The sequence below is a fragment of the Engystomops pustulosus genome, unplaced genomic scaffold (assembly GCF_040894005.1).
Source record: "Engystomops pustulosus unplaced genomic scaffold, aEngPut4.maternal MAT_SCAFFOLD_215, whole genome shotgun sequence".
Classification (NCBI taxonomy): Eukaryota; Metazoa; Chordata; class Amphibia; order Anura; family Leptodactylidae; genus Engystomops; species Engystomops pustulosus.
In genome coordinates, this window is record NW_027285095.1 from 2902 (window position 1) to 26230 (window position 23329).

At 59.3% G+C, this 23329-nt stretch overlaps 1 protein-coding gene across 2 annotated transcripts; it reads left to right on the forward strand.

Moving 5' to 3' along the window:
• The first annotated feature begins 1692 nt into the window (after positions 1-1692).
• LOC140109540 (cytospin-B-like) lies at positions 1693-4569 on the forward strand. Of its 2 annotated transcripts, XR_011851359.1 has the most exons (7): positions 1693-1750; positions 1831-1897; positions 1990-2092; positions 2321-2437; positions 2518-2577; positions 3100-3279; positions 4270-4569. XR_011851359.1 is itself a non-coding variant. In XM_072132067.1 (6 exons), exons 1-6 carry the CDS (start codon positions 1711-1713, stop codon positions 3187-3189), a joined length of 477 nt encoding a protein of 158 aa, XP_071988168.1. In that variant the 5' UTR covers positions 1693-1710; the 3' UTR covers positions 3190-4569. The 2 variants fall into 2 exon arrangements, 1 of the variants encoding a protein (XP_071988168.1); XM_072132067.1 differs by having other exon boundaries at positions 3100-4569.
• The last annotated feature ends 18760 nt before the right edge of the window (positions 4570-23329 follow it).

Genomic DNA, 23329 nt, shown 5'->3' on the forward strand with positions numbered 1-23329 from the left:
GTATCTCTCCACTTCCTCCTCCTGTATCTCTCCACCTCCTCCTCCTGTATCTCTCCACCTCCTCCTCCTGTATCTCTCCACCTCCTCCTCCTGTATCTCCACCACCTCCTCCTACTGTATCTCTCCACTCCTCCTCCTGTATCTCTCCACCTCCTCCTCCTGTATCTCTCCACCTCCTCCTCCTGTATCTCTCCACCTCCTCCTCCTGTATCTCTTCTCCTCCTACTGTATCTCTTCTCCTCCTACTGTATCTCTCCACTTCCTCCTCCTGTATCTCTCCACCTCCTCCTCCTGTATCTCTCCACCTCCTCCTCCTGTATCTCTCCACCTCCTCCTCCTGTATCTCTCCACCTCCTCCTCCTGTATCTCTCCACCTCCTCCTCCTGTATCTCTCCACCTCCTCCTCCTGTATCTCTCCACCTCCTCCTCCTGTATCTCTCCACCTCCTCCTCCTGTATCTCTCCACCTCCTCCTCCTGTATCTCTCCACCTCCTCCTCCTGTATCTCTCCACCTCCTCCTCCTGTATCTCTCCACCTCCTCCTCCTGTATCTCTCCACCTCCTCCTCCTGTATCTCTCTCCACCTCCTCCTCCTGTATCTCTCCACCTCCTCCTCCTGTATCTCTCCACCTCCTCCTCCTGTATCTCTCCACCTCCTCCTCCTGTATCTCTCCACCTCCTCCTACTGTATCTCTCCACCTCCTCCTACTGTATCTCTCCACCTCCTCCTCCTGTATCTCTCCACCTCCTCCTCCTGTATCTCTTCTCCTCCTACTGTATCTCTTCTCCTCCTACTGTATCTCTCCACTTCCTCCTCCTGTATCTCTCCACCTCCTCCTCCTGTATCTCTCCACCTCCTCCTCCTGTATCTCTCCACCTCCTCCTCCTGTATCTCTCCACCTCCTCCTCCTGTATCTCTCCACCTCCTCCTCCTGTATCTCTCCACCTCCTCCTCCTGTATCTCTCCACCTCCTCCTCCTGTATCTCTCCACCTCCTCCTCCTGTATCTCTCCACCTCCTCCTCCTTATCTCTCCACCTCCTCCTCCTGTATCTCTCCACCTCCTCCTCCTGTATCTCTTCACCTCCTCCTCCTGTATCTCTTCACCTCCTCCTCGTGTATCTCTTCACCTCCTCCTCGTGTATCTCATCCCCTCCTCGTGTATCTCTTCACCCTCCTCCTCGTGTATCTCATCCCCTCCTCGTGTATCTCTTCACCTCCTCCTCGTGTATCTCATCCCCTCCTCGTGTATCTCAGCCTGTGGATCTCCATCCTATGCTGTTTCTATATCCTCCCTACAGGGTGAAGTTCAGGATCTTACCCTGCTGCAGTCAGATCTGCGCACAGCCGTCTCTGTGGCTGAAAGATTTAGGGAAGAAGCCCAAGAGAAACTGGAGGCGAGTGAGCGAGAGAACCACAGACTGAGGAGCAAGGGTGAGGCCTGGATGCCATGGGCCATGGGCAGCGGATCCCCCTGTGAGGTCTGGTAACAGCCGTCTTCTTCTCATGTAGGTCAGACTCTGTAGACTGGGCAGAAGCCTCCCCCATCAATGGTCCTCTCCAGGGATATCGCAGTCTTCCTAGAGGAGTCATCTTGTCCTCCATGCGGGTGAGCAGAATGGTCACCTTATATTAGGGGATGGTCTCTGACATCACCACTTGCTCTTATCTGAAGTCTCATTGCAGGAGCCATCCTAAAGTCCAGCAGCCTTATGAGTGTGCCACCCAGTACTTCCCTGACCCAGTGTTCAGGTGAGACATCCCAGGTCCATTTGAGGTTTTCCATGTCTGGACATTGCTCAGTATATAACCAGTATCTGTTCTTATTGCAGAAGCTGCATCTTCCCGCAAAGAGAGAAGAGGAAGCCTGGAAACATTACTAAAGGAGTCAAAGGCCACGTGAGTGATGCCACCTGCCCGCAGGACACAATACCCACCGCGCCCACACACCACACACTCAGCAGCTGCCATGTTGTCTTATATCTGCACAGTGAGAATCTGACGGAAGATTCCGGATCCTTCTTCCGGCGTTATGGAGGGTCAAAGAGAGGGGTGTTCCTGCGCTGGGCCCAAGACCGCACCTGCGGGTATAAGGTGGGTCGAGAGAGGAATTACTCCCGACTTCAGAGCAAATATCTCAGACATGTAGATATGTAAGACGCTGAGCTGTATGTGAGTTGTAGGCACCAACAATCTATCATGTGTCCTGCAGGGACCCCCATCTTCTAGTGAGTGGTAGGGAACGCCAGTCCATCTATGAGCTGTAGGGATCAGCCGTCACTCCAGATGTTGAGCTGACGTTCATACATTTCTGTCTTGCAGCATGTGGTTATCACCAACTTCAGCACTTCGTGGGTGGACGGCATGGCGCTGTGCGCTCTCCTGCACTCTTACCTCCCGCAGAGTATTCCATATCAGCAGCTCCGGCCTCTGGAGAAGGTACAGCGCCAGCACTCAGCTATTATGGGATGGGTAAGGGCACTCCCCTGCGGCTCTCTGACATGGTCGTTATCTTACAGAGAAAGAACTTACAGCTGGCCTTCCAGGTGGCCGAGGGCGTGGGCATTCCCCCGCTGCTGGTAAGGCCTCCTCCTATATACCTCTGCTTCTGTGTTCTCTCTTCTCTCGCCTCTCACCTGTGATCCTGACTCTTCTCTCGCCTCTCACCTGTCTTCCTGACTCTTCTCTCGCCTCTCACCTGTCTTCCTGACTATTCTCTCGCCTCTCACCTGTCTTCCTGACTCTTCTCTCGCCTCTCACCTGTCTTCCTGACTCTTCTCTCGCCTCTCACCTGTCTTCCTGACTCTTCTCTCGCCTCTCACCTGTCTTCCTGACTCTTCTCTCGCCTCTCACCTGTCTTCCTGACTCTTCTCTCGCCTCTCACCTGTCTTCCTGACTCTTCTCTCGCCTCTCACCTGTCTTCCTGACTCTTCTCTCGCCTCTCACCTGTCTTCCTGACTCTTCTCTCGCCTCTCACCTGTCTTCCTGACTCTTCTCTCGCCTCTCACCTGTCTTCCTGACTCTTCTCTCGCCTCTCACCTGTCTTCCTGACTCTTCTCTCGCCTCTCACCTGTCTTCCTGACTCTTCTCTCGCCTTCTAGACCATTGACCATATGCTTCAGACACAAGGTCCAGACTGGCAGAAAGTTCTACTCTACGTTGAGTCCATTTACCAGAAATTTGAGGCCTGACTATTCCTTGTGCCACTACATAGGACTGAAGACACAGCAGAGGCCATGGTGGTCACCCCCAATCAGTGACTGCACCCTGGTCAAGTCTTGGTGAACATACGTTGCGTGCTTGACCGTTTGGTTTTGGACTCATGACTATGATGGAGTCACTGCAGAATAAAACACATTTGTAATTCTAGAGGTCACATCAGATGCTGGTCCTGCCATGGGATACCCAGCACAAATACAGCCAGTGACGGGCTCCCATAGAGCCCTATTAACTAAATGACTCCCTACTTTTTGCTAAAAATTCTTTCCCTCACATCCCCCCAAGAAATAAATGTACTTACCTTACCCGGAAAACAGTCAGATCAAGGAGGGCACGTGGCTTGCTTATCTTGGGGAATGCCTTCTCACCATTAGGCCCTCCATGTCATGTGACCAGGGTGATGTCATCTAAGGTCCTTTACCCACTAACATTTTAAAAATGTATTAAATCAGAAAATTTCTGGCCACTCACAGGAACCGCAGGGAGAGTCTCAGGAACATGGCAGCTACAAATCAGCAGAGGATCCATGTGTCTCCATCTTAGTCACAGTCCGATCATGTCGTGTTCCTGAGACACTAATAAAGAATATTTGCTTTACCTCGCCCAGGTCCTGTCAGTGCTGAGGGTTTATCTGGAGATGAAACTCCATCATTTTGGACTGGGTGAACTGGTGATCTACCTGAAGGTGGTTATTTTCTACATTTTCTAAATGCACCCCATGTATGTATCTGATCACATGTAATTAGCAGCTTCCACGGGGACATGTGGAATTGTAGAGGTCCATGGAGGCTGCTGTAAACTACTGTGATCTGATACATACACAGGAGACATTTTGAAAGATGTTAGTGGGTCAAGGACCTCATATGACATCACCCTGGTCACATGTAAGAGAGCTAAGTTGATTTAATGGAGATGTGAGGAAAACAATTGTTGGCTAGAAGAAGGGCTCTATGGGAACCTGTCACCAGCTGTATTTGTGACCATGCGGTGACAGGTTCCCTTTGAGGGATAAAAGTTGATAAAGTAATATAATCAGCTCCTCCTTACATCAGGTAACGTGAAGTGCATGGTAGTGTTAGTCACCCATACAGTCATAGCACAAAGTCCTGAAGTCCTGAAGATCCGGGAACAGGAAGGGAAAGGAAAACATGGACACAACCAAAAATCTCTTCATTCCTGACATTCAGATGTTCCCTATTCATGGAAAAGCTGAAGCTACAAACATCTCCCCATGAAGAGCCGGATCGTCACCCGTGCAGGTTATATAAAGCGCTGGACAATGGACGCCATTTATGACAGCGGTTGCTGTGATACCATTAATAAAGCTTTTACCATGTTATGCAGATCCTTCACCTCTTGTGACAAGCTTTTTGTTTTACAATTTTCTGTATTTGACCCAAATCTTAAGTGATGCTTATTCTCTTCCCTTATTCCAGCCTCACAATCTACTCCTCCAGAGCTGCATCAATTCCCTGGAATGGCGTATAAAATGGGTTGTCTGAGAGTAAAAAAAAAATTGTGTGTCCAGGAGAGGGCTGGAGGCATTTATTTGCCTCCGCGGTCCCTCCCGCTGTCCCCTGCCCCTGTTTGGTTACAGGGCATGGAAGCTGAGCTGTGAGCTGCTTCCATCCAGCCGAGGTGTGTCCCCATATCTCAGCGCTGTATCGGTGTGAGGCCACCTGTCTCCATGTCTCAGCGCTGTATCGGTGGGCGGCCACCTGTCCCCATATCTCAGCGCTGTATCGGTGGGCGCCCACCTGTCCCCATATCTCAGCGCTGTATCGGTGTGAGGCCACCTGTCCCCATATCTCAGCGCTGTATCGTAGGGCGGCCACCTGTCCCCATATCTCAGCGCTGTATCGTTGGGCGGCCACCTGTCCCCATATCTCAGCGCTGTATCGGTGTGAGGCCACCTGTCCCCATATCTCAGCGCTGTATCGGTGGGGGGCCACCTGTCTCCATGTCTCAGCGCTGTATCGGTGGGCGGCCACCTGTCCCCATATCTCAGCGCTGTATCGGTGAGCGGCCACCTGTCCCCATATCTCAGCGCTGTATCGGTGGGGGGCCACCTGTCCCCATATCTCAGCGCTGTATCGGTGTGCGGCCACCTGTCCCCATATCTCAGCGCTGTATCGGTGTGAGGCCACCTGTCCCCGTATCTCAGCGCTGTATCGGTGGGCGGCCACCTGTCCCCATATTTCAGCGCTGTATCGGTGTGAGGCCACCTGTCCCCATATCTCAGCGCTGTATCGTAGGGCGGCCACCTATCCCCATATCTCAGCGCTGTATCGGTGGGCGGCCACCTGTCCCCATATCTCAGCGCTGTATCGTTGGGCGGCCACCTGTCTCCATATCTCAGCGCTGTATCGTTTGGCGGCCACCTGTCCCCATATCTCAGCGCTGTATCGGTGTGAGGCCACCTGTCCCCATATCTCAGCGCTGTATCGGTGTGAGGCCACCTGTCCCCATATCTCAGCGCTGTATCGGTGGGCGGCCACCTGTCCCCATATCTCAGCGCTGTATCGTTGGGCGGCCACCTGTCCCCATATCTCAGCGCTGTATCGGTGGGCGGCCACCTGTCCCCATATCTCAGCGCTGTGTCGTTGGGCGGCCACCTGTCCCCATATCTCACATGTATCGGTGTGAGGCCACCTGTCCCCATATCTCAGCGCTGTATCGGTGTCAGGCCACCTGTCCCCATATCTCAGCGCTGTATCGGTGGGCGGCCACCTGTCCCCATATCTCAGCGCTGTATCGGTGGGCGGCCACCTGTCCCCATATCTCAGCGCTGTATTGTTGGGCGGCCACCTGTCCCCATATCTCAGCGCTGTATCGTAGGGCGGCCACCTGTCCCCATATCTCAGCGCTGTATCGTAGGGCGGCCACCTGTCCCCATATCTCAGCGCTGTATCGGTGGGCGGCCACCTGTCCACATATCTCAGCGCTGTATCGGTGTGAGGCCACCTGTCTCCATATCTCAGCGCTGTATCGTAGGGCGGCCACCTGTCCCCATATCTCACATGTATCGGTGTGAGGCCACCTGTCCCCATATCTCAGCGCTGTATCGGTGTGAGGCCACCTGTCCCCATATCTCAGCGCTGTATCGGTGGGCGGCCACCTGTCCCCATATCTCAGCGCTGTATCGGTGTGAGGCCACGTGTCCCCATATCTCAGCGCTGTATCGTAGGGCGGCCACCTGTCCCCATATCTCAGCGCTGTATCGTTGGGCGGCCACCTGTCCCCATATCTCACCGCTGTATCGTTGGGCGGCCACCTGTCCCCATATCTCAGCGCTGTATCGGTGTGAGGCCACCTGTCCCCATATCTCAGCGCTGTATCTGTGTGAGGCCACCTGTCCCCATATCTCAGCGCTGTATCGATGTGAGGCCACCTGTCCCCTTATCTCAGCGCTGTATCGGTGGGCGGCCACCTGTCCCCATATCTCAGCGCTGTATCGGTGGGTGGCCACCTGTCCCCATATCTCAGCGCTGTATCGGTGGGCGGCCACCTGTCCCCATATCTCAGCGCTGTATCGTAGGGCGGCCACCTGTCCCCATATCTCAGCGCTGTATCGGTGGGCGGCCACCTGTCCCCATATCTCAGCGCTGTATCGGTGTGAGGCCACCTGTCCCCATATCTCAGCGCTGTATCGGTGGGCGGCCACCTGTCCCCATATCTCAGCGCTGTATCATAGGGCGGCCACCTGTCCCCATATCTCAGCGCTGTATCGGTGGGCGGCCACCTGTCCCCATATCTCAGCGCTGTATCGGTGTGAGGCCACCTGTCCCCATATCTCAGCGCTGTATCGGTGGGCGGCCACCTGTCCCCATATCTCAGCGCTGTATCGGTGTGAGGCCACCTGTCTCCATATCTCAGCGCTGTATCGGTGGGCGGCCACCTGTCCCCATATCTCAGCGCTGTATCGGTGGGCAGCCACCTGTCCCCATATCTCAGTGCTGTATCGTAGGGCGGCCACCTGTCCCCATATCTCAGCGCTGTATCGGTGGGCGGCCACCTGTCCCCATATCTCAGCGCTGTATCGGTGGGCGGCCACCTGTCCCCATATCTCAGCGCTGTATCGGTGGGCGGCCACCTGTCCCCATATCTCAGCGCTGTATCGTTGGGCGGCCACCTGTCCCCATATCTCACATGTATCGGTGTGAGGCCACCTGTCCCCATATCTCAGCGCTGTATCGGTGTCAGGCCACCTGTCCCCATATCTCAGCGCTGTATCGGTGGGCGGCCACCTGTCCCCATATCTCAGCGCTGTATCGGTGGGCGGCCACCTGTCCCCATATCTCAGCGCTGTATCGGTGTGAGGCCACCTGTCCCCATATCTCAGCGCTGTATCGGTGGGCGGCCACCTGTCCCCATATCTCAGCGCTGTATCATAGGGCGGCCACCTGTCCCCATATCTCAGCGCTGTATCGGTGGGCGGCCACCTGTCCCCATATCTCAGCGCTGTATCGGTGTGAGGCCACCTGTCCCCATATCTCAGCGCTGTATCGGTGGGCGGCCACCTGTCCCCATATCTCAGCGCTGTATCGGTGTGAGGCCACCTGTCTCCATATCTCAGCGCTGTATCGGTGGGCGGCCACCTGTCCCCATATCTCAGCGCTGTATCGGTGGGCAGCCACCTGTCCCCATATCTCAGTGCTGTATCGTAGGGCGGCCACCTGTCCCCATATCTCAGCGCTGTATCGGTGGGCGGCCACCTGTCCCCATATCTCAGCGCTGTATCGTTGGGCGGCCACCTGTCCCCATATCTCAGCGCTGTATCGGTGGGCGGCCACCTGTCCCCATATCTCAGCGCTGTATCGTTGGGCGGCCACCTGTCCCCATATCTCACATGTATCGGTGTGAGGCCACCTGTCCCCATATCTCAGCGCTGTATCGGTGTCAGGCCACCTGTCCCCATATCTCAGCGCTGTATCGGTGGGCGGCCACCTGTCCCCATATCTCAGCGCTGTATCGGTGGGCGGCCACCTGTCCCCATATCTCAGCGCTGTATCGTTGGGCGGCCACCTGTCCCCATATCTCAGCGCTGTATCGTAGGGCGGCCACCTGTCCCCATATCTCAGCGCTGTATCGTAGGGCGGCCACCTGTCCCCATATCTCAGCGCTGTATCGGTGGGCGGCCACCTGTCCCCATATCTCAGTGCTGTATCGGTGGGCGGCCACCTGTCCCCATATCTCAGCGCTGTATCGGTGGGCGGCCACCTGTCCCCATATCTCAGCGCTGTATCGGTGGGCGCCCACCTGTCCCCATATCTCAGCGCTGTATCGGTGTGAGGCCACCTGTCTCCATATCTCAGCGCTGTATCGTAGGGCGGCCACCTGTCCCCACATCTCACATGTATCGGTGTGAGGCCACCTGTCCCCATATCTCAGCGCTGTATCGGTGTGAGGCCACCTGTCCCCATATCTCAGCGCTGTATCGGTGGGCGGCCACCTGTCCCCATATCTCAGCGCTGTATCGGTGTGAGGCCACCTGTCCCCATATCTCAGCGCTGTATCGTTGGGCGGCCACCTGTCCCCATATCTCACCGCTGTATCGTTGGGCGGCCACCTGTCCCCATATCTCAGCGCTGTATCGGTGTGAGGCCACCTGTCCCCATATCTCAGCGCTGTATCTGTGTGAGGCCACCTGTCCCCATATCTCAGCGCTGTATCGATGTGAGGCCACCTGTCCCCATATCTCAGCGCTGTATCGGTGGGCGGCCACCTGTCCCCATATCTCAGCGCTGTATCGGTGGGTGGCCACCTGTCCCCATATCTCAGCGCTGTATCGGTGGGCGGCCACCTGTCCCCATATCTCAGCGCTGTATCGTAGGGCGGCCACCTGTCCCCATATCTCAGCGCTGTATCGGTGTCAGGCCACCTGTCCCCATATCTCAGCGCTGTATCGGTGTGAGGCCACCTGTCCCCATATCTCAGCGCTGTATCGGTGGGCGGCCACCTGTCCCCATATCTCAGCGCTGTATCGGTGGGCGGCCACCTGTCCCCATATCTCAGCGCTGTATCGGTGGGCGGCCACCTGTCCCCATATCTCAGCGCTGTATCGGTGTGAGGCCACCTGTCCCCATATCTCAGCGCTGTATCGGTGGGCGGCCACCTGTCCCCATATCTCAGCGCTGTATCGGTGTGAGGCCACCTGTCTCCATATCTCAGCGCTGTATCGGTGGGCGGCCACCTGTCCCCATATCTCAGCGCTGTATCGGTGGGCAGCCACCTGTCCCCATATCTCAGTGCTGTATCGTAGGGCGGCCACCTGTCCCCATATCTCAGCGCTGTATCGTAGGGCGGCCACCTGTCCCCATATCTCAGCGCTGTATCGGTGGGCGGCCACCTGTCCCCATATCTCAGCGCTGTATCGGTGTGAGGCCACCTGTCCCCATATCTCAGTGCTGTATCGGTGGGCGGCCACCTGTCCCCATATCTCAGCGCTGTATCGTAGGGCGGCCACCTGTCCCCATATCTCAGCGCTGTATCGGTGGGCGCCCACCTGTCCCCATATCTCAGCGCTGTATCGGTGTGAGGCCACCTGTCTCCATATCTCAGCGCTGTATCGTAGGGCGGCCACCTGTCCCCATATCTCAGCGCTGTATCGGTGGGCGCCCACCTGTCCCCATATCTCAGCGCTGTATCGGTGTGAGGCCACCTGTCCCCATATCTCAGCGCTGTATCGTAGGGCGGCCACCTGTCCCCATATCTCAGCGCTGTATCGTTGGGCGGCAACCTGTCCCCATATCTCACCGCTGTATCGTTGGGCGGCCACCTGTCCCCATATCTCAGCGCTGTATCGGTGTGAGGCCACCTGTCCCCATATCTCAGCGCTGTATCTGTGTGAGGCCACCTGTCCCCATATCTCAGCGCTGTATCGGTGTGAGGCCACCTGTCCCCATATCTCAGCGATGTATCGGTGGGCGGCCACCTGTCCCCATATCTCAGCGCTGTATCGGTGGGCGGCCACCTGTCCCCATATCTCAGCGCTGTATCGGTGGGCGCCCACCTGTCCCCATATCTCAGCGCTGTATCGGTGGGCGGCCACCTGTCCCCATATCTCAGCGCTGTATCGGTGTGAGGCCACCTGTCCCCATATCTCAGCGCTGTATCGGTGGGCGGCCACCTGCCCCCATATCTCAGCGCTGTATCGGTGGGCGGCCACCTGTCCCCATATCTCAGCGCTGTATCGTAGGGCGGCCACCTGTCCCCATATCTCAGCGCTGTATCGGTGGGCGGCCACCTGTCCCCATATCTCAGCGCTGTATCGGTGTGAGGCCACCTGTCCCCATATCTCAGCGCTGTATCGGTGGGCGGCCACCTGTCCCCATATCTCAGCGCTGTATCGTAGGGCGGCCACCTGTCCCCATATCTCAGCGCTGTATCGGTGGGAGGCCACCTGTCCCCATATCTCACCGCTGTATCGGTGGGCGGCCACCTGTCCCCATATCTCAGCGCTGTATCGGTGGGCGGCCACCTGTCCCCATATCTCAGCGCTGTATCGGTGGGCGCCCACCTGTCCCCATATCTCAGCGCTGTATCGGTGTGAGGCCACCTGTCTCCATATCTCAGCGCTGTATCGTAGGGCGGCCACCTGTCCCCATATCTCAGCGCTGTATCGGTGGGCGCCCACCTGTCCCCATATCTCAGCGCTGTATCGGTGTGAGGCCACCTGTCCCCATATCTCAGCGCTGTATCGGTGTGAGGCCACCTGTCCCCATATCTCAGCGCTGTATCGGTGGGCGGCCACCTGTCCCCATATCTCAGCGCTGTATCGGTGGGCGCCCACCTGTCCCCATATCTCAGCGCTGTATCGGTGGGCGGCCACCTGTCCCCATATCTCAGCGCTGTATCGGTGTGAGGCCACCTGTCCCCATATCTCAGCGCTGTATCGGTGGGCGGCCACCTGTCCCCATATCTCAGCGCTGTATGGGTGGGCGGCCACCTGTCCCCATATCTCAGCGCTGTATCGGTGGGCGGCCACCTGTCCCCATATCTCAGCGCTGTATCGTAGGGCGGCCACCTGTCCCCATATCTCAGCGCTGTATCGGTGGGCGGCCACCTGTCCCCATATCTCAGCGCTGTATCGGTGGGCGGCCACCTGTCCCCATATCTCAGCGCTGTATCGGTGGGCGGCCACCTGTCCCCATATCTCAGCGCTGTATCGGTGGGCGGCCACCTGTCCCCATATCTCAGCGCTGTATCGGTGGGCGGCCACCTGTCCCCATATCTCAGCGCTGTATCGTAGGGCGGCCACATGTCCCCATATCTCACCGCTGTATCGGTGGGCGGCCAAATGTCCCCATATCTCAGCGCTGTATCGGTGGGCGGCCACCTGTCCCCATATCTCAGCGCTGTATCGGTGGGCGCCCACCTGTCCCCATATCTCAGCGCTGTATCGGTGTGAGGCCACCTGTCTCCATATCTCAGCGCTGTATCGTAGGGCGGCCACCTGTCCCCATATCTCAGCGCTGTATCGGTGGGCGCCCACCTGTCCCCATATCTCAGCGCTGTATCGGTGTGAGGCCACCTGTCCCCATATCTCAGCGCTGTATCGGTGTGAGGCCACCTGTCCCCATATCTCAGCGCTGTATCGGTGTGAGGCCACCTGTCCCCATATCTCAGCGCTGTATCGGTGGGCGGCCACCTGTCCCCATATCTCAGCGCTGTATCGGTGTGAGGCCACTTGTCCCCATATCTCAGCGCTGTATCGTAGGGCGGCCACCTGTCCCCATATCTCAGCGCTGTATCGGTGGGCGGCCACCTGTCCCCATATCTCACCGCTGTATCGTTGGGTGGCCACCTGTCCCCATATCTCAGCGCTGTATCGGTGTGAGGCCACCTGTCCCCATATCTCAGCGCTGTATCGGTGTGAGGCCACCTGTCCCCATATCTCAGCGCTGTATCGGTGTGAGGCCACCTGTCCCCATATCTCAGCGCTGTATCGGTGGGCGGCCACCTGTCCCCATATCTCAGCGCTGTATCGGTGGGCGGCCACCTGTCCCCATATCTCAGCGCTGTATCGTAGGGCGGCCACCTGTCAACATATCTCAGCGCTGTATCGGTGGGCGGCCACCTGTCCCCATATCTCAGCGCTGTATCGGTGGGCGGCCACCTGTCCCCATATCTCAGCGCTGTATCGGTGTGAGGCCACCTGTCCCCATATCTCAGCGCTGTATCGGTGGGCGGCCACCTGTCCCCATATCTCAGCGCTGTATCGTAGGGCGGCCACCTGTCCCCATATCTCAGCGCTGTATCGGTGGGCGGCCACCTGTCCCCATATCTCAGCGCTGTATCGGTGTGAGGCCACCTGTCTCCATATCTCAGCGCTGTATCGGTGGGCGCCCACCTGTCCCCATATCTCAGCGCTGTATCGGTGTGAGGCCACCTGTCCCCATATCTCAGCGCTGTATCGGTGTGAGGCCACCTGTCCCCATATCTCAGCGCTGTATCGGTGGGCGGCCACCTGTCCCCATATCTCAGCGCTGTATCGGTGGGCGGCCACCTGTCCCCATATCTCAGCGCTGTATCGGTGGGCGGCCACCTGTCCCCATATCTCAGCGCTGTATCGGTGGGCGGCCACCTGTCCCCATATCTCAGCGCTGTATCGGTGGGGGGCCACCTGTCCCCATATCTCAGCGCTGTATCGGTGGGCGGCCACCTGTCCCCATATCTCAGCGATGTATCGGTGGGCGGCCACCTGTCCCCATATCTCAGCGCTGTATCGGTGGGCGGCCACCTGTCCCCATATCTCAGCGCTGTATCGTAGGGCGGCCACATGTCCCCATATCTCACCGCTGTATCGGTGGGCGGCCAAATGTCCCCATATCTCAGCGCTGTATCGGTGGGCGGCCACCTGTCCCCATATCTCAGCGCTGTATCGGTGGGCGCCCACCTGTCCCCATATCTCAGCGCTGTATCGGTGTGAGGCCACCTGTCTCCATATCTCAGCGCTGTATCGTAGGGCGGCCACCTGTCCCCATATCTCAGCGCTGTATCGGTGGGCGCCCACCTGTCCCCATATCTCAGCGCTGTATCGGTGTGAGGCCACCTGTCCCCATATCTCAGCGCTGTATCGGTGTGAGGCCACCTGTCCCCATATCTCAGCGCTGTATCGGTGTGAGGCTACCTGTCCCCATATCTCAGCGCTGTATCGGTGGGCGGCCACCTGTCCCCATATCTCAGCGCTGTATCGGTGTGAGGCCACTTGTCCCCATATCTCAGCGCTGTATCGTAGGGCGGCCACCTGTCCCCATATCTCAGCGCTGTATCGGTGGGCGGCCACCTGTCCCCATATCTCACCGCTGTATCGTTGGGTGGCCACCTGTCCCCATATCTCAGCGCTGTATCGGTGTGAGGCCACCTGTCCCCATATCTCAGCGCTGTATCGGTGTGAGGCCACCTGTCCCCATATCTCAGCGCTGTATCGGTGTGAGGCCACCTGTCCCCATATCTCAGCGCTGTATCGGTGTGAGGCCACCTGTCCCCATATCTCAGCGCTGTATCGGTGGGCGGCCACCTGTCCCCATATCTCAGCGCTGTATCGGTGGGCGGCCACCTGTCCCCATATCTCAGCGCTGTATCGGTGGGCGGCCACCTGTCCCCATATCTCAGCGCTGTATCGGTGGGCGGCCACCTGTCCCCATATCTCAGCGCTGTATCGGTGTGAGGCCACCTGTCCCCATATCTCAGCGCTGTATCGTAGGGCGGCCACCTGTCCCCATATCTCAGCGCTGTATCGTAGGGCGGCCACCTGTCCCCATATCTCAGCGCTGTATCGGTGGGCGGCCACCTGTCCCCATATCTCAGCGCTGTATCGGTGTGAGGCCACCTGTCCCCATATCTCAGCGCTGTATCGGTGTGAGGCCACCTGTCCCCATATCTCAGCGCTGTATCGGTGTGAGGCCACCTGTCCCCATATCTCAGCGCTGTATCGGTGGGCGGCCACCTGTCCCCATATCTCAGCGCTGTATCGGTGGGCGGCCACCTGTCTCCATATCTCAGCGCTGTATCGGTGGGCGGCCACCTGTCCCCATATCTCAGCGCTGTATCGGTGGGCGGCCACCTGTCCCCATATCTCAGCGCTGTATCGGTGGGCGGCCACCTGTCCCCATATCTCAGCGCTGTATCGGTGGGCGGCCACCTGTCCCCATATCTCAGCGCTGTATCGTTAGGCGGCCACCTGTCCCCATATCTCAGCGCTGTATCGTTGGGCGGCCACCTGTCCCCAAATCTCAGCGCTGTATCGGTGGGCGGCCACCTGTCCCCATATCTCAGCGCTGTATCGGTGTGAGGCCACCTGTCCCCATATCTCAGCGCTATATCGGTGTGAGGCCACCTGTCCCCATATCTCAGCGCTGTATCGGTGGGCGGCCACCTGTCCCCATATCTCAGCGCTGTATCGGTGGGCGGCCACCTGTCCCCATATCTCAGCGCTGTATCGGTGGGCGGCCACCTGTCCCCATATCTCAGCGCTGTATCGTAGGGCGGCCACCTGTCAACATATCTCAGCGCTGTATCGGTGGGCGGCCACCTGTCCCCATATCTCAGCGCTGTATCGGTGGGCGGCCACCTGTCCCCATATCTCAGCGCTGTATCGGTGTGAGGCCACCTGTCCCCATATCTCAGCGCTGTAACGGTGGGCGGCCACCTGTCCCCATATCTCAGCGCTGTATCGTAGGGCGGCCACCTGTCCCCATATCTCAGCGCTGTATCGGTGGGCGGCCACCTGTCCCCATATCTCAGCGCTGTATCGGTGTGAGGCCACCTGTCTCCATATCTCAGCGCTGTATCGGTGGGCGCCCACCTGTCCCCATATCTCAGCGCTGTATCGGTGTGAGGCCACCTGTCCCCATATCTCAGCGCTGTATCGGTGTGAGGCCACCTGTCCCCATATCTCAGCGCTGTATCGGTGGGCGGCCACCTGTCCCCATATCTCAGCGCTGTATCGGTGGGCGGCCACCTGTCCCCATATCTCAGCGCTGTATCGGTGGGCGGCCACCTGTCCCCATATCTCAGCGCTGTATCGGTGGGCGGCCACCTGTCCCCATATCTCAGCGCTGTATCGGTGGGGGGCCACCTGTCCCCATATCTCAGCGCTGTATCGGTGGGCGGCCACCTGTCCCCATATCTCAGCGATGTATCGGTGGGCGGCCACCTGTCCCCATATCTCAGCGCTGTATCGGTGGGCGCCCACCTGTCCCCATATCTCAGCGCTGTATCGGTGTGAGGCCACCTGTCTCCATATCTCAGCGCTGTATCGTAGGGCGGCCACCTGTCCCCATATCTCAGCGCTGTATCGGTGGGCGCCCACCTGTCCCCATATCTCAGCGCTGTATCGTAGGGCGGCCACCTGTCCCCATATCTCAGCGCTGTATCGGTGGGCGGCCACCTGTCCCCATATCTCAGCGCTGTATCGGTGGGCGGCCACCTGTCCCCATATCTCACCGCTGTATCGTTGGGTGGCCACCTGTCCCCATATCTCAGCGCTGTATCGGTGTGAGGCCACCTGTCCCCATATCTCAGCGCTGTATCGGTGTGAGGCCACCTGTCCCCATATCTCAGCGCTGTATCGGTGTGAGGCCACCTGTCCCCATATCTCAGCGCTGTATCGGTGTGAGGCCACCTGTCCCCATATCTCAGCGCTGTATCGGTGGGCGGCCACCTGTCCCCATATCTCAGCGCTGTATCGGTGTGAGGCCACCTGTCCCCATATCTCAGCGCTGTAACGGTGGGCGGCCACCTGTCCCCATATCTCAGCGCTGTATCGTAGGGCGGCCACCTGTCCCCATATCTCAGCGCTGTATCGGTGGGCGGCCACCTGTCCCCATATCTCAGCGCTGTATCGGTGTGAGGCCACCTGTCTCCATATCTCAGCGCTGTATCGGTGGGCGCCCACCTGTCCCCATATCTCAGCGCTGTATCGGTGTGAGGCCACCTGTCCCCATATCTCAGCGCTGTATCGGTGTGAGGCCACCTGTCCCCATATCTCAGCGCTGTATCGGTGGGCGGCCACCTGTCCCCATATCTCAGCGCTGTATCGGTGGGCGGCCACCTGTCCCCATATCTCAGCGCTGTATCGGTGGGCGGCCACCTGTCCCCATATCTCAGCGCTGTATCGGTGGGCGGCCACCTGTCCCCATATCTCAGCGCTGTATCGGTGGGGGGCCACCTGTCCCCATATCTCAGCGCTGTATCGGTGGGCGGCCACCTGTCCCCATATCTCAGCGATGTATCGGTGGGCGGCCACCTGTCCCCATATCTCAGCGCTGTATCGGTGGGCGCCCACCTGTCCCCATATCTCAGCGCTGTATCGGTGTGAGGCCACCTGTCTCCATATCTCAGCGCTGTATCGTAGGGCGGCCACCTGTCCCCATATCTCAGCGCTGTATCGGTGGGCGCCCACCTGTCCCCATATCTCAGCGCTGTATCGTAGGGCGGCCACCTGTCCCCATATCTCAGCGCTGTATCGGTGGGCGGCCACCTGTCCCCATATCTCAGCGCTGTATCGGTGGGCGGCCACCTGTCCCCATATCTCACCGCTGTATCGTTGGGTGGCCACCTGTCCCCATATCTCAGCGCTGTATCGGTGTGAGGCCACCTGTCCCCATATCTCAGCGCTGTATCGGTGTGAGGCCACCTGTCCCCATATCTCAGCGCTGTATCGGTGTGAGGCCACCTGTCCCCATATCTCAGCGCTGTATCGGTGGGCGGCCACCTGTCCCCATATCTCAGCGCTGTATCGGTGGGCGGCCACCTGTCCCCATATCTCAGCGCTGTATCGGTGTGAGGCCACCTGTCTCCATATCTCAGCGCTGTATCGGTGGGCGCCCACCTGTCCCCATATCTCAGCGCTGTATCGGTGTGAGGCCACCTGTCCCCATATCTCAGCGCTGTATCGGTGTGAGGCCACCTGTCCCCATATCTCAGCGCTGTATCGGTGGGCGGCCACCTGTCCCCATATCTCAGCGCTGTATCGGTGGGCGGCCACCTGTCCCCATATCTCAGCGCTGTATCGGTGGGCGGCCACCTGTCCCCATATCTCAGCGCTGTATCGGTGGGCGGCCACCTGTCCCCATATCTCAGCGCTGTATCGGTGGGGGGCCACCTGTCCCCATATCTCAGCGCTGTATCGGTGGGCGGCCACCTGTCCCCATATCTCAGCGATGTATCGGTGGGCGGCCACCTGTCCCCATATCTCAGCGCTGTATCGGTGGGCGCCCACCTGTCCCCATATCTCAGCGCTGTATCGGTGTGAGGCCACCTGTCTCCATATCTCAGCGCTGTATCGTAGGGCGGCCACCTGTCCCCATATCTCAGCGCTGTATCGGTGGGCGCCCACCTCTCCCCATATCTCAGCGCTGTATCGTAGGGCGGCCACCTGTCCCCATATCTCAGCGCTGTATCGGTGGGCGGCCACCTGTCCCCATATCTCAGCGCTGTATCGGTGGGCGGCCACCTGTCCCCATATCTCAGCGCTGTATCGTTGGGTGGCCACCTGTCCCCATATCTCAGCGCTGTATCGGTGTGAGGCCACCTGTCCCCATATCTCAGCGCTGTATCGGTGTGAGGCCACCTGTCCCCATATCTCAGCGCTGTATCGGTGTGAGGCCACCTGTCCCCATATCTCAGCGCTGTATCGGTGGGCGGCCACCTGTCCCCATATCTCAGCGCTGTATTGGTGTGAGGCCACCTGTCCCCATATCTCAGCGCTGTATCGGTGGGCGGCCACCTGTCCCCATATCTCAGCGCTGTATCGGTGGGCGGCCACCTGTCCCCATATCTCAGCGCTGTATCGGTGTGAGGCCACCTGTCCCCATATCTCAGCGCTGTATCGGTGGGCGCCCACCTGTCCCCATATCTCAGCGCTGTATCGTTAGGCGGCCACCTGTCCCCATATCTCAGCGCTGTATCGTTGGGCGGCCACCTGTCCCCATATCTCAGCGCTGTATCGGTGGGCGGCCACCTGTCCCCATATCTCAGCGCTGTATTGGTGTGAGGCCACCTGTCCCCATATCTCAGCGCTGTATCGGTGTGAGGCCACCTGTCCCCATATCTCAGCGCTGTATCGGTGGGCGGCCACCTGTCCCCATATCTCAGCGCTGTATCGGTGGGCGGCCACCTGTCCCCATATCTCAGCGCTGTATCGGTGGGCGGCCACCTGTCCCCATATCTCAGCGCTGTATCGTAGGGCGGCCACCTGTCCCCATATCTCAGCGCTGTATCGTAGGGCGGCCACCTGTCAACATATCTCAGCGCTGTATCGTAGGGCGGCCACCTGTCCCCATATCTCACCGCTGTATCGTTGGGTGGCCACCTGTCCCCATATCTCAGCGCTGTATCGGTGTGAGGCCACCTGTCCTCATATCTCAGCGCTTTATCGGTGTGAGGCCACCTGTCCCCATATCTCAGCGCTGTATCGGTGTGAGGCCACCTGTCCCCATATCTCAGCGCTGTATCGGTGGGCGGCCACCTGTCCCCATATCTCAGCGCTGTATCGATGGGCGGCCACCTGTCCCCATATCTCAGCGCTGTATCGGTGGGCGGCCACCTGTCCCCATATCTCAGCGCTGTATCGGTGGGCGGCCACCTGTCCCCATATCTCAGCGCTGTATCGGTGTGAGGCCACCTGTCCCCATATCTCAGCGCTGTATCGTAGGGCGGCCACCTGTCCCCATATCTCAGCGCTGTATCGTAGGGCGGCCACCTGTCCCCATATCTCAGCGCTGTATCGTAGGGCGGCCACCTGTCCCCATATCTCAGCGCTGTATCGGTGTGAGGCCACCTGTCCCCATATCTCAGCGCTGTATCGGTGTGAGGCCACCTGTCCCCATATCTCAGCGCTGTATCGGTGGGCGGCCACCTGTCCCCATATCTCAGCGCTGTATCGGTGTGAGGCCACCTGTCCCCATATCTCAGCGCTGTATCGGTGTGAGGCCACCTGTCCCCATATCTCAGCGCTGTATCGGTGGGCGGCCACCTGTCCCCATATCTCAGCGCTGTATCGGTGGGCGGCCACCTGTCCCCATATCTCAGCGCTGTATCGTTAGGCGGCCACCTGTCCCCATATCTCCGCGCTGTATCGGTGGGCGGCCACCTGTCCCCATATCTCAGCGCTGTATCGGTGGGCGGCCACCTGTCCCCATATCTCAGCGCTGTATCGGTGTGAGGCCACCTGTCCCCATATCTCAGCGCTGTATCGGTGTGAGGCCACCTGTCCCCATATCTCAGCGCTGTATCGGTGGGCGGCCACCTGTCCCCATATCTCAGCGCTGTATCGGTGGGCGGCCACCTGTCCCCATATCTCAGCGCTGTATCGGTGGGCGGCCACCTGTCCCCATATCTCAGCGCTGTATCGTAGGGCGGCCACCTGTCAACATATCTCAGCGCTGTATCGTAGGGCGGCCACCTGTCCCCATATCTCAGCGCTGTATCGGTGGGCGGCCACCTGTCCCCATATCTCAGCGCTGTATCGGTGTGAGGCCACCTGTCCCCATATCTCAGCGCTCTATCGGTGGGCGGCCACCTGTCCCCATATCTCAGCGCTGTATCGTAGGGCGGCCACCTGTCCCCATATCTCAGCGCTGTATCGGTGGGCGGCCACCTGTCCCCATATCTCAGCGCTGTATCGGTGTGAGGCCACCTATCTCCATATCTCAGCGCTGTATCGGTGGGCGCCCACCTGTCCCCATATCTCAGCGCTGTATCGGTGTGAGGCCACCTGTCCCCATATCTCAGCGCTGTATCGGTGTGAGGCCACCTGTCCCCATATCTCAGCGCTGTATCGGTGGGCGGCCACCTGTCCCCATATCTCAGCGCTGTATCGGTGGGCGGCCACCTGTCCCCATATCTCAGCGCTGTATCGGTGGGCGGCCACCTGTCCCCATATCTCAGCGCTGTATCGGTGGGGGGCCACCTGTCCCCATATCTCAGCGCTGTATCGGTGGGCGGCCACCTGTCCCCATATCTCAGCGCTGTATCGGTGGGCGGCCACCTGTCCCCATATCTCACCGCTGTATCGTTGGGTGGCCACCTGTCCCCATATCTCAGCGCTGTATCGGTGGGCGGCCACCTGTCCCCATATCTCAGCGCTGTATCGGTGTGAGGCCACCTGTCTCCATATCTCAGCGCTGTATCGGTGGGCGGCCACCTGTCCCCATATCTCAGCGCTGTATCGGTGTGAGGCCACCTGTCCCCATATCTCAGCGCTGTATCGGTGTGAGGCCACCTGTCCCCATATCTCAGCGCTGTATCGGTGGGCGGCCACCTGTCCCCATATCTCAGCGCTGTATCGGTGGGCGGCCACCTGTCCCCATATCTCAGCGCTGTATCGGTGGGCGGCCACCTGTCCCCATATCTCAGCGATGTATCGGTGGGCGCCCACCTGTCCCCATATCTCAGCGCTGTATCGGTGGGCGGCCACCTGTCCCCATATCTCAGCGCTGTATCGGTGGGCGGCCACCTGTCCCCATATCTCAGCGCTGTATCGGTGGGCGGCCACCTGTCCCCATATCTCAGCGCTGTATCGGTGGGGGGCCACCTGTCCCCATATCTCAGCGCTGTATCGGTGGGCGGCCACCTGTCCCCATATCTCAGCGCTGTATCGGTGGGCGGCCACCTGTCCCCATATCTCACCGCTGTATCGTTGGGTGGCCACCTGTCCCCATATCTCAGCGCTGTATCGGTGTGAGGCCACCTGTCCCCATATCTCAGCGCTGTATCGGTGTGAGGCCACCTGTCCCCATATCTCAGCGCTGTATCGGTGTGAGGCCACCTGTCCCCATATCTCAGCGCTGTATCGGTGGGCGGCCACCTGTCCCCATATCTCAGCGCTGTATCGGTGGGCGGCCACCTGTCCCCATATCTCAGCGCTGTATCGGTGGGCGGCCACCTGTCCCCATATCTCAGCGCTGTATCGGTGGGCGGCCACCTGTCCCCATATCTCAGCGCTGTATCGGTGTGAGGCCACCTGTCCCCATATCTCAGCGCTGTATCGGTGTGAGGCCACCTGTCCCCATATCTCAGCGCTGTATCGGTGTGAGGCCACCTGTCCCCATATCTCAGCGCTGTATCGGTGGGCGGCCACCTGTCCCCATATCTCAGCGCTGTATCGGTGGGCGGCCACCTGTCCCCATATCTCAGCGCTGTATCGGTGGGCGGCCACCTGTCCCCATATCTCAGCGCTGTATCGGTGGGCGGCCACCTGTCCCCATATCTCAGCGCTGTATCGGTGTGAGGCCACCTGTCCCCATATCTCAGCGCTGTATCGTAGGGCGGCCACCTGTCCCCATATCTCAGCGCTGTATCGTAGGGCGGCCACCTGTCCCCATATCTCAGCGCTGTATCGGTGGGCGGCCACCTGTCCCCATATCTCAGCGCTGTATCGGTGTGAGGCCACCTGTCCCCATATCTCAGCGCTGTATCGGTGTGAGGCCACCTGTCTCCATATCTCAGCGCTGTATCGGTGGGCGCCCACCTGTCCCCATATCTCAGCGCTGTATCGGTGTGAGGCCACCTGTCCCCATATCTCAGCGCTGTATCGGTGTGAGGCCACCTGTCCCCATATCTCAGCGCTGTATCGGTGGGCGGCCACCTGTCCCCATATCTCAGCGCTGTATCGGTGGGCGGCCACCTGTCCCCATATCTCAGCGCTGTATCGGTGGGCGGCCACCTGTCCCCATATCTCAGCGCTGTATCGGTGGGCGGCCACCTGTCCCCATATCTCAGCGCTGTATCGGTGTGAGGCCACCTGTCCCCATATCTCAGCGCTGTATCGTAGGGCGGCCACCTGTCCCCATATCTCAGCGCTGTATCGTAGGGCGGCCACCTGTCCCCATATCTCAGCGCTGTATCGTTGGGCGGCCACCTGTCCCCATATCTCAGCGCTGTATCGGTGTGAGGCCACCTGTCCCCATATCTCAGCGCTGTATCGGTGTGAGGCCACCTGTCCCCATATCTCAGCGCTGTATCGGTGGGCGGCCACCTGTCCCCATATCTCAGCGCTGTATCGGTGGGCGGCCACCTGTCCCCATATCTCAGCGCTGTATCGTTAGGCGGCCACCTGTCCCCATATCTCAGCGCTGTATCGGTGGGCGGCCACCTGTCCCCATATCTCAGCGCTGTATCGTTAGGCGGCCACCTGTCCCCATATCTCAGCGCTGTATCGTTGGGTGGCCACCTGTCCCCATATCTCAGCGCTGTATCGGTGTGAGGCCACCTGTCCCCATATCTCAGCGCTGTATCGGTGTGAGGCCACCTGTCCCCATATCTCAGCGCTGTATCGGTGTGAGGCCACCTGTCCCCATATCTCAGCGCTGTATCGGTGGGCGGCCACCTGTCCCCATATCTCAGCGCTGTATCGGTGGGCGGCCACCTGTCCCCATATCTCAGCGCTGTATCGTTGGGTGGCCACCTGTCCCCATATCTCAGCGCTGTATCGGTGTGAGGCCACCTGTCCCCATATCTCAGCGCTGTATCGGTGTGAGGCCACCTGTCCCCATATCTCAGCGCTGTATCGGTGTGAGGCCACCTGTCCCCATATCTCAGCGCTGTATCGGTGGGCGGCCACCTGTCCCCATATCTCAGCGCTGTATCGGTGGGCGGCCACCTGTCCCCATATCTCAGCGCTGTATCGGTGGGCGGCCACCTGTCCCCATATCTCAGCGCTGTATCGGTGGGCGGCCACCTGTTCCCATATCTCAGCGCTGTATCGGTGTGAGGCCACCTGTCCCCATATCTCAGCGCTGTATCGGTGTGAGGCCACCTGTCCCCATATCTCAGCGCTGTATCGGTGTGAGGCCACCTGTCCCCATATCTCAGCGCTGTATCGGTGGGCGGCCACCTGTCCTCATATCTCAGCGCTGTATCGGTGGGCGGCCACCTGTCCCCATATCTCAGCGCTGTATCGGTGGGCGGCCACCTGTCCCCATATCTCAGTGCTGTATCGGTGGGCGGCCACCTGTCCCCATATCTCAGCGCTGTATCGGTGTGAGGCCACCTGTCCCCATATCTCAGCGCTGTATCGTAGGGCGGCCACCTGTCCCCATATCTCAGCGCTGTATCGTAGGGCGGCCACCTGTCCCCATATCTCAGCGCTGTATCGGTGGGCGG

What these genes read in the sequence shown, in the direction of transcription:
- LOC140109540 (XM_072132067.1), top strand. Translation starts at nt 1,711, where the DNA reads ATGAGTGTGCCACCCAGTACTTCCCTGACCCAGTGTTCAG. An exon ending in TTCCCTGACCCAGTGTTCAG is followed by an intron (nt 1,751 to 1,830) that starts GTGAGACATCCC and finishes TTCTTATTGCAG; the next exon opens with AAGCTGCATCTTCCCGCAAA. An exon ending in AGCTCCGGCCTCTGGAGAAG is followed by an intron (nt 2,438 to 2,517) that starts GTACAGCGCCAG and finishes GTTATCTTACAG; the next exon opens with AGAAAGAACTTACAGCTGGC.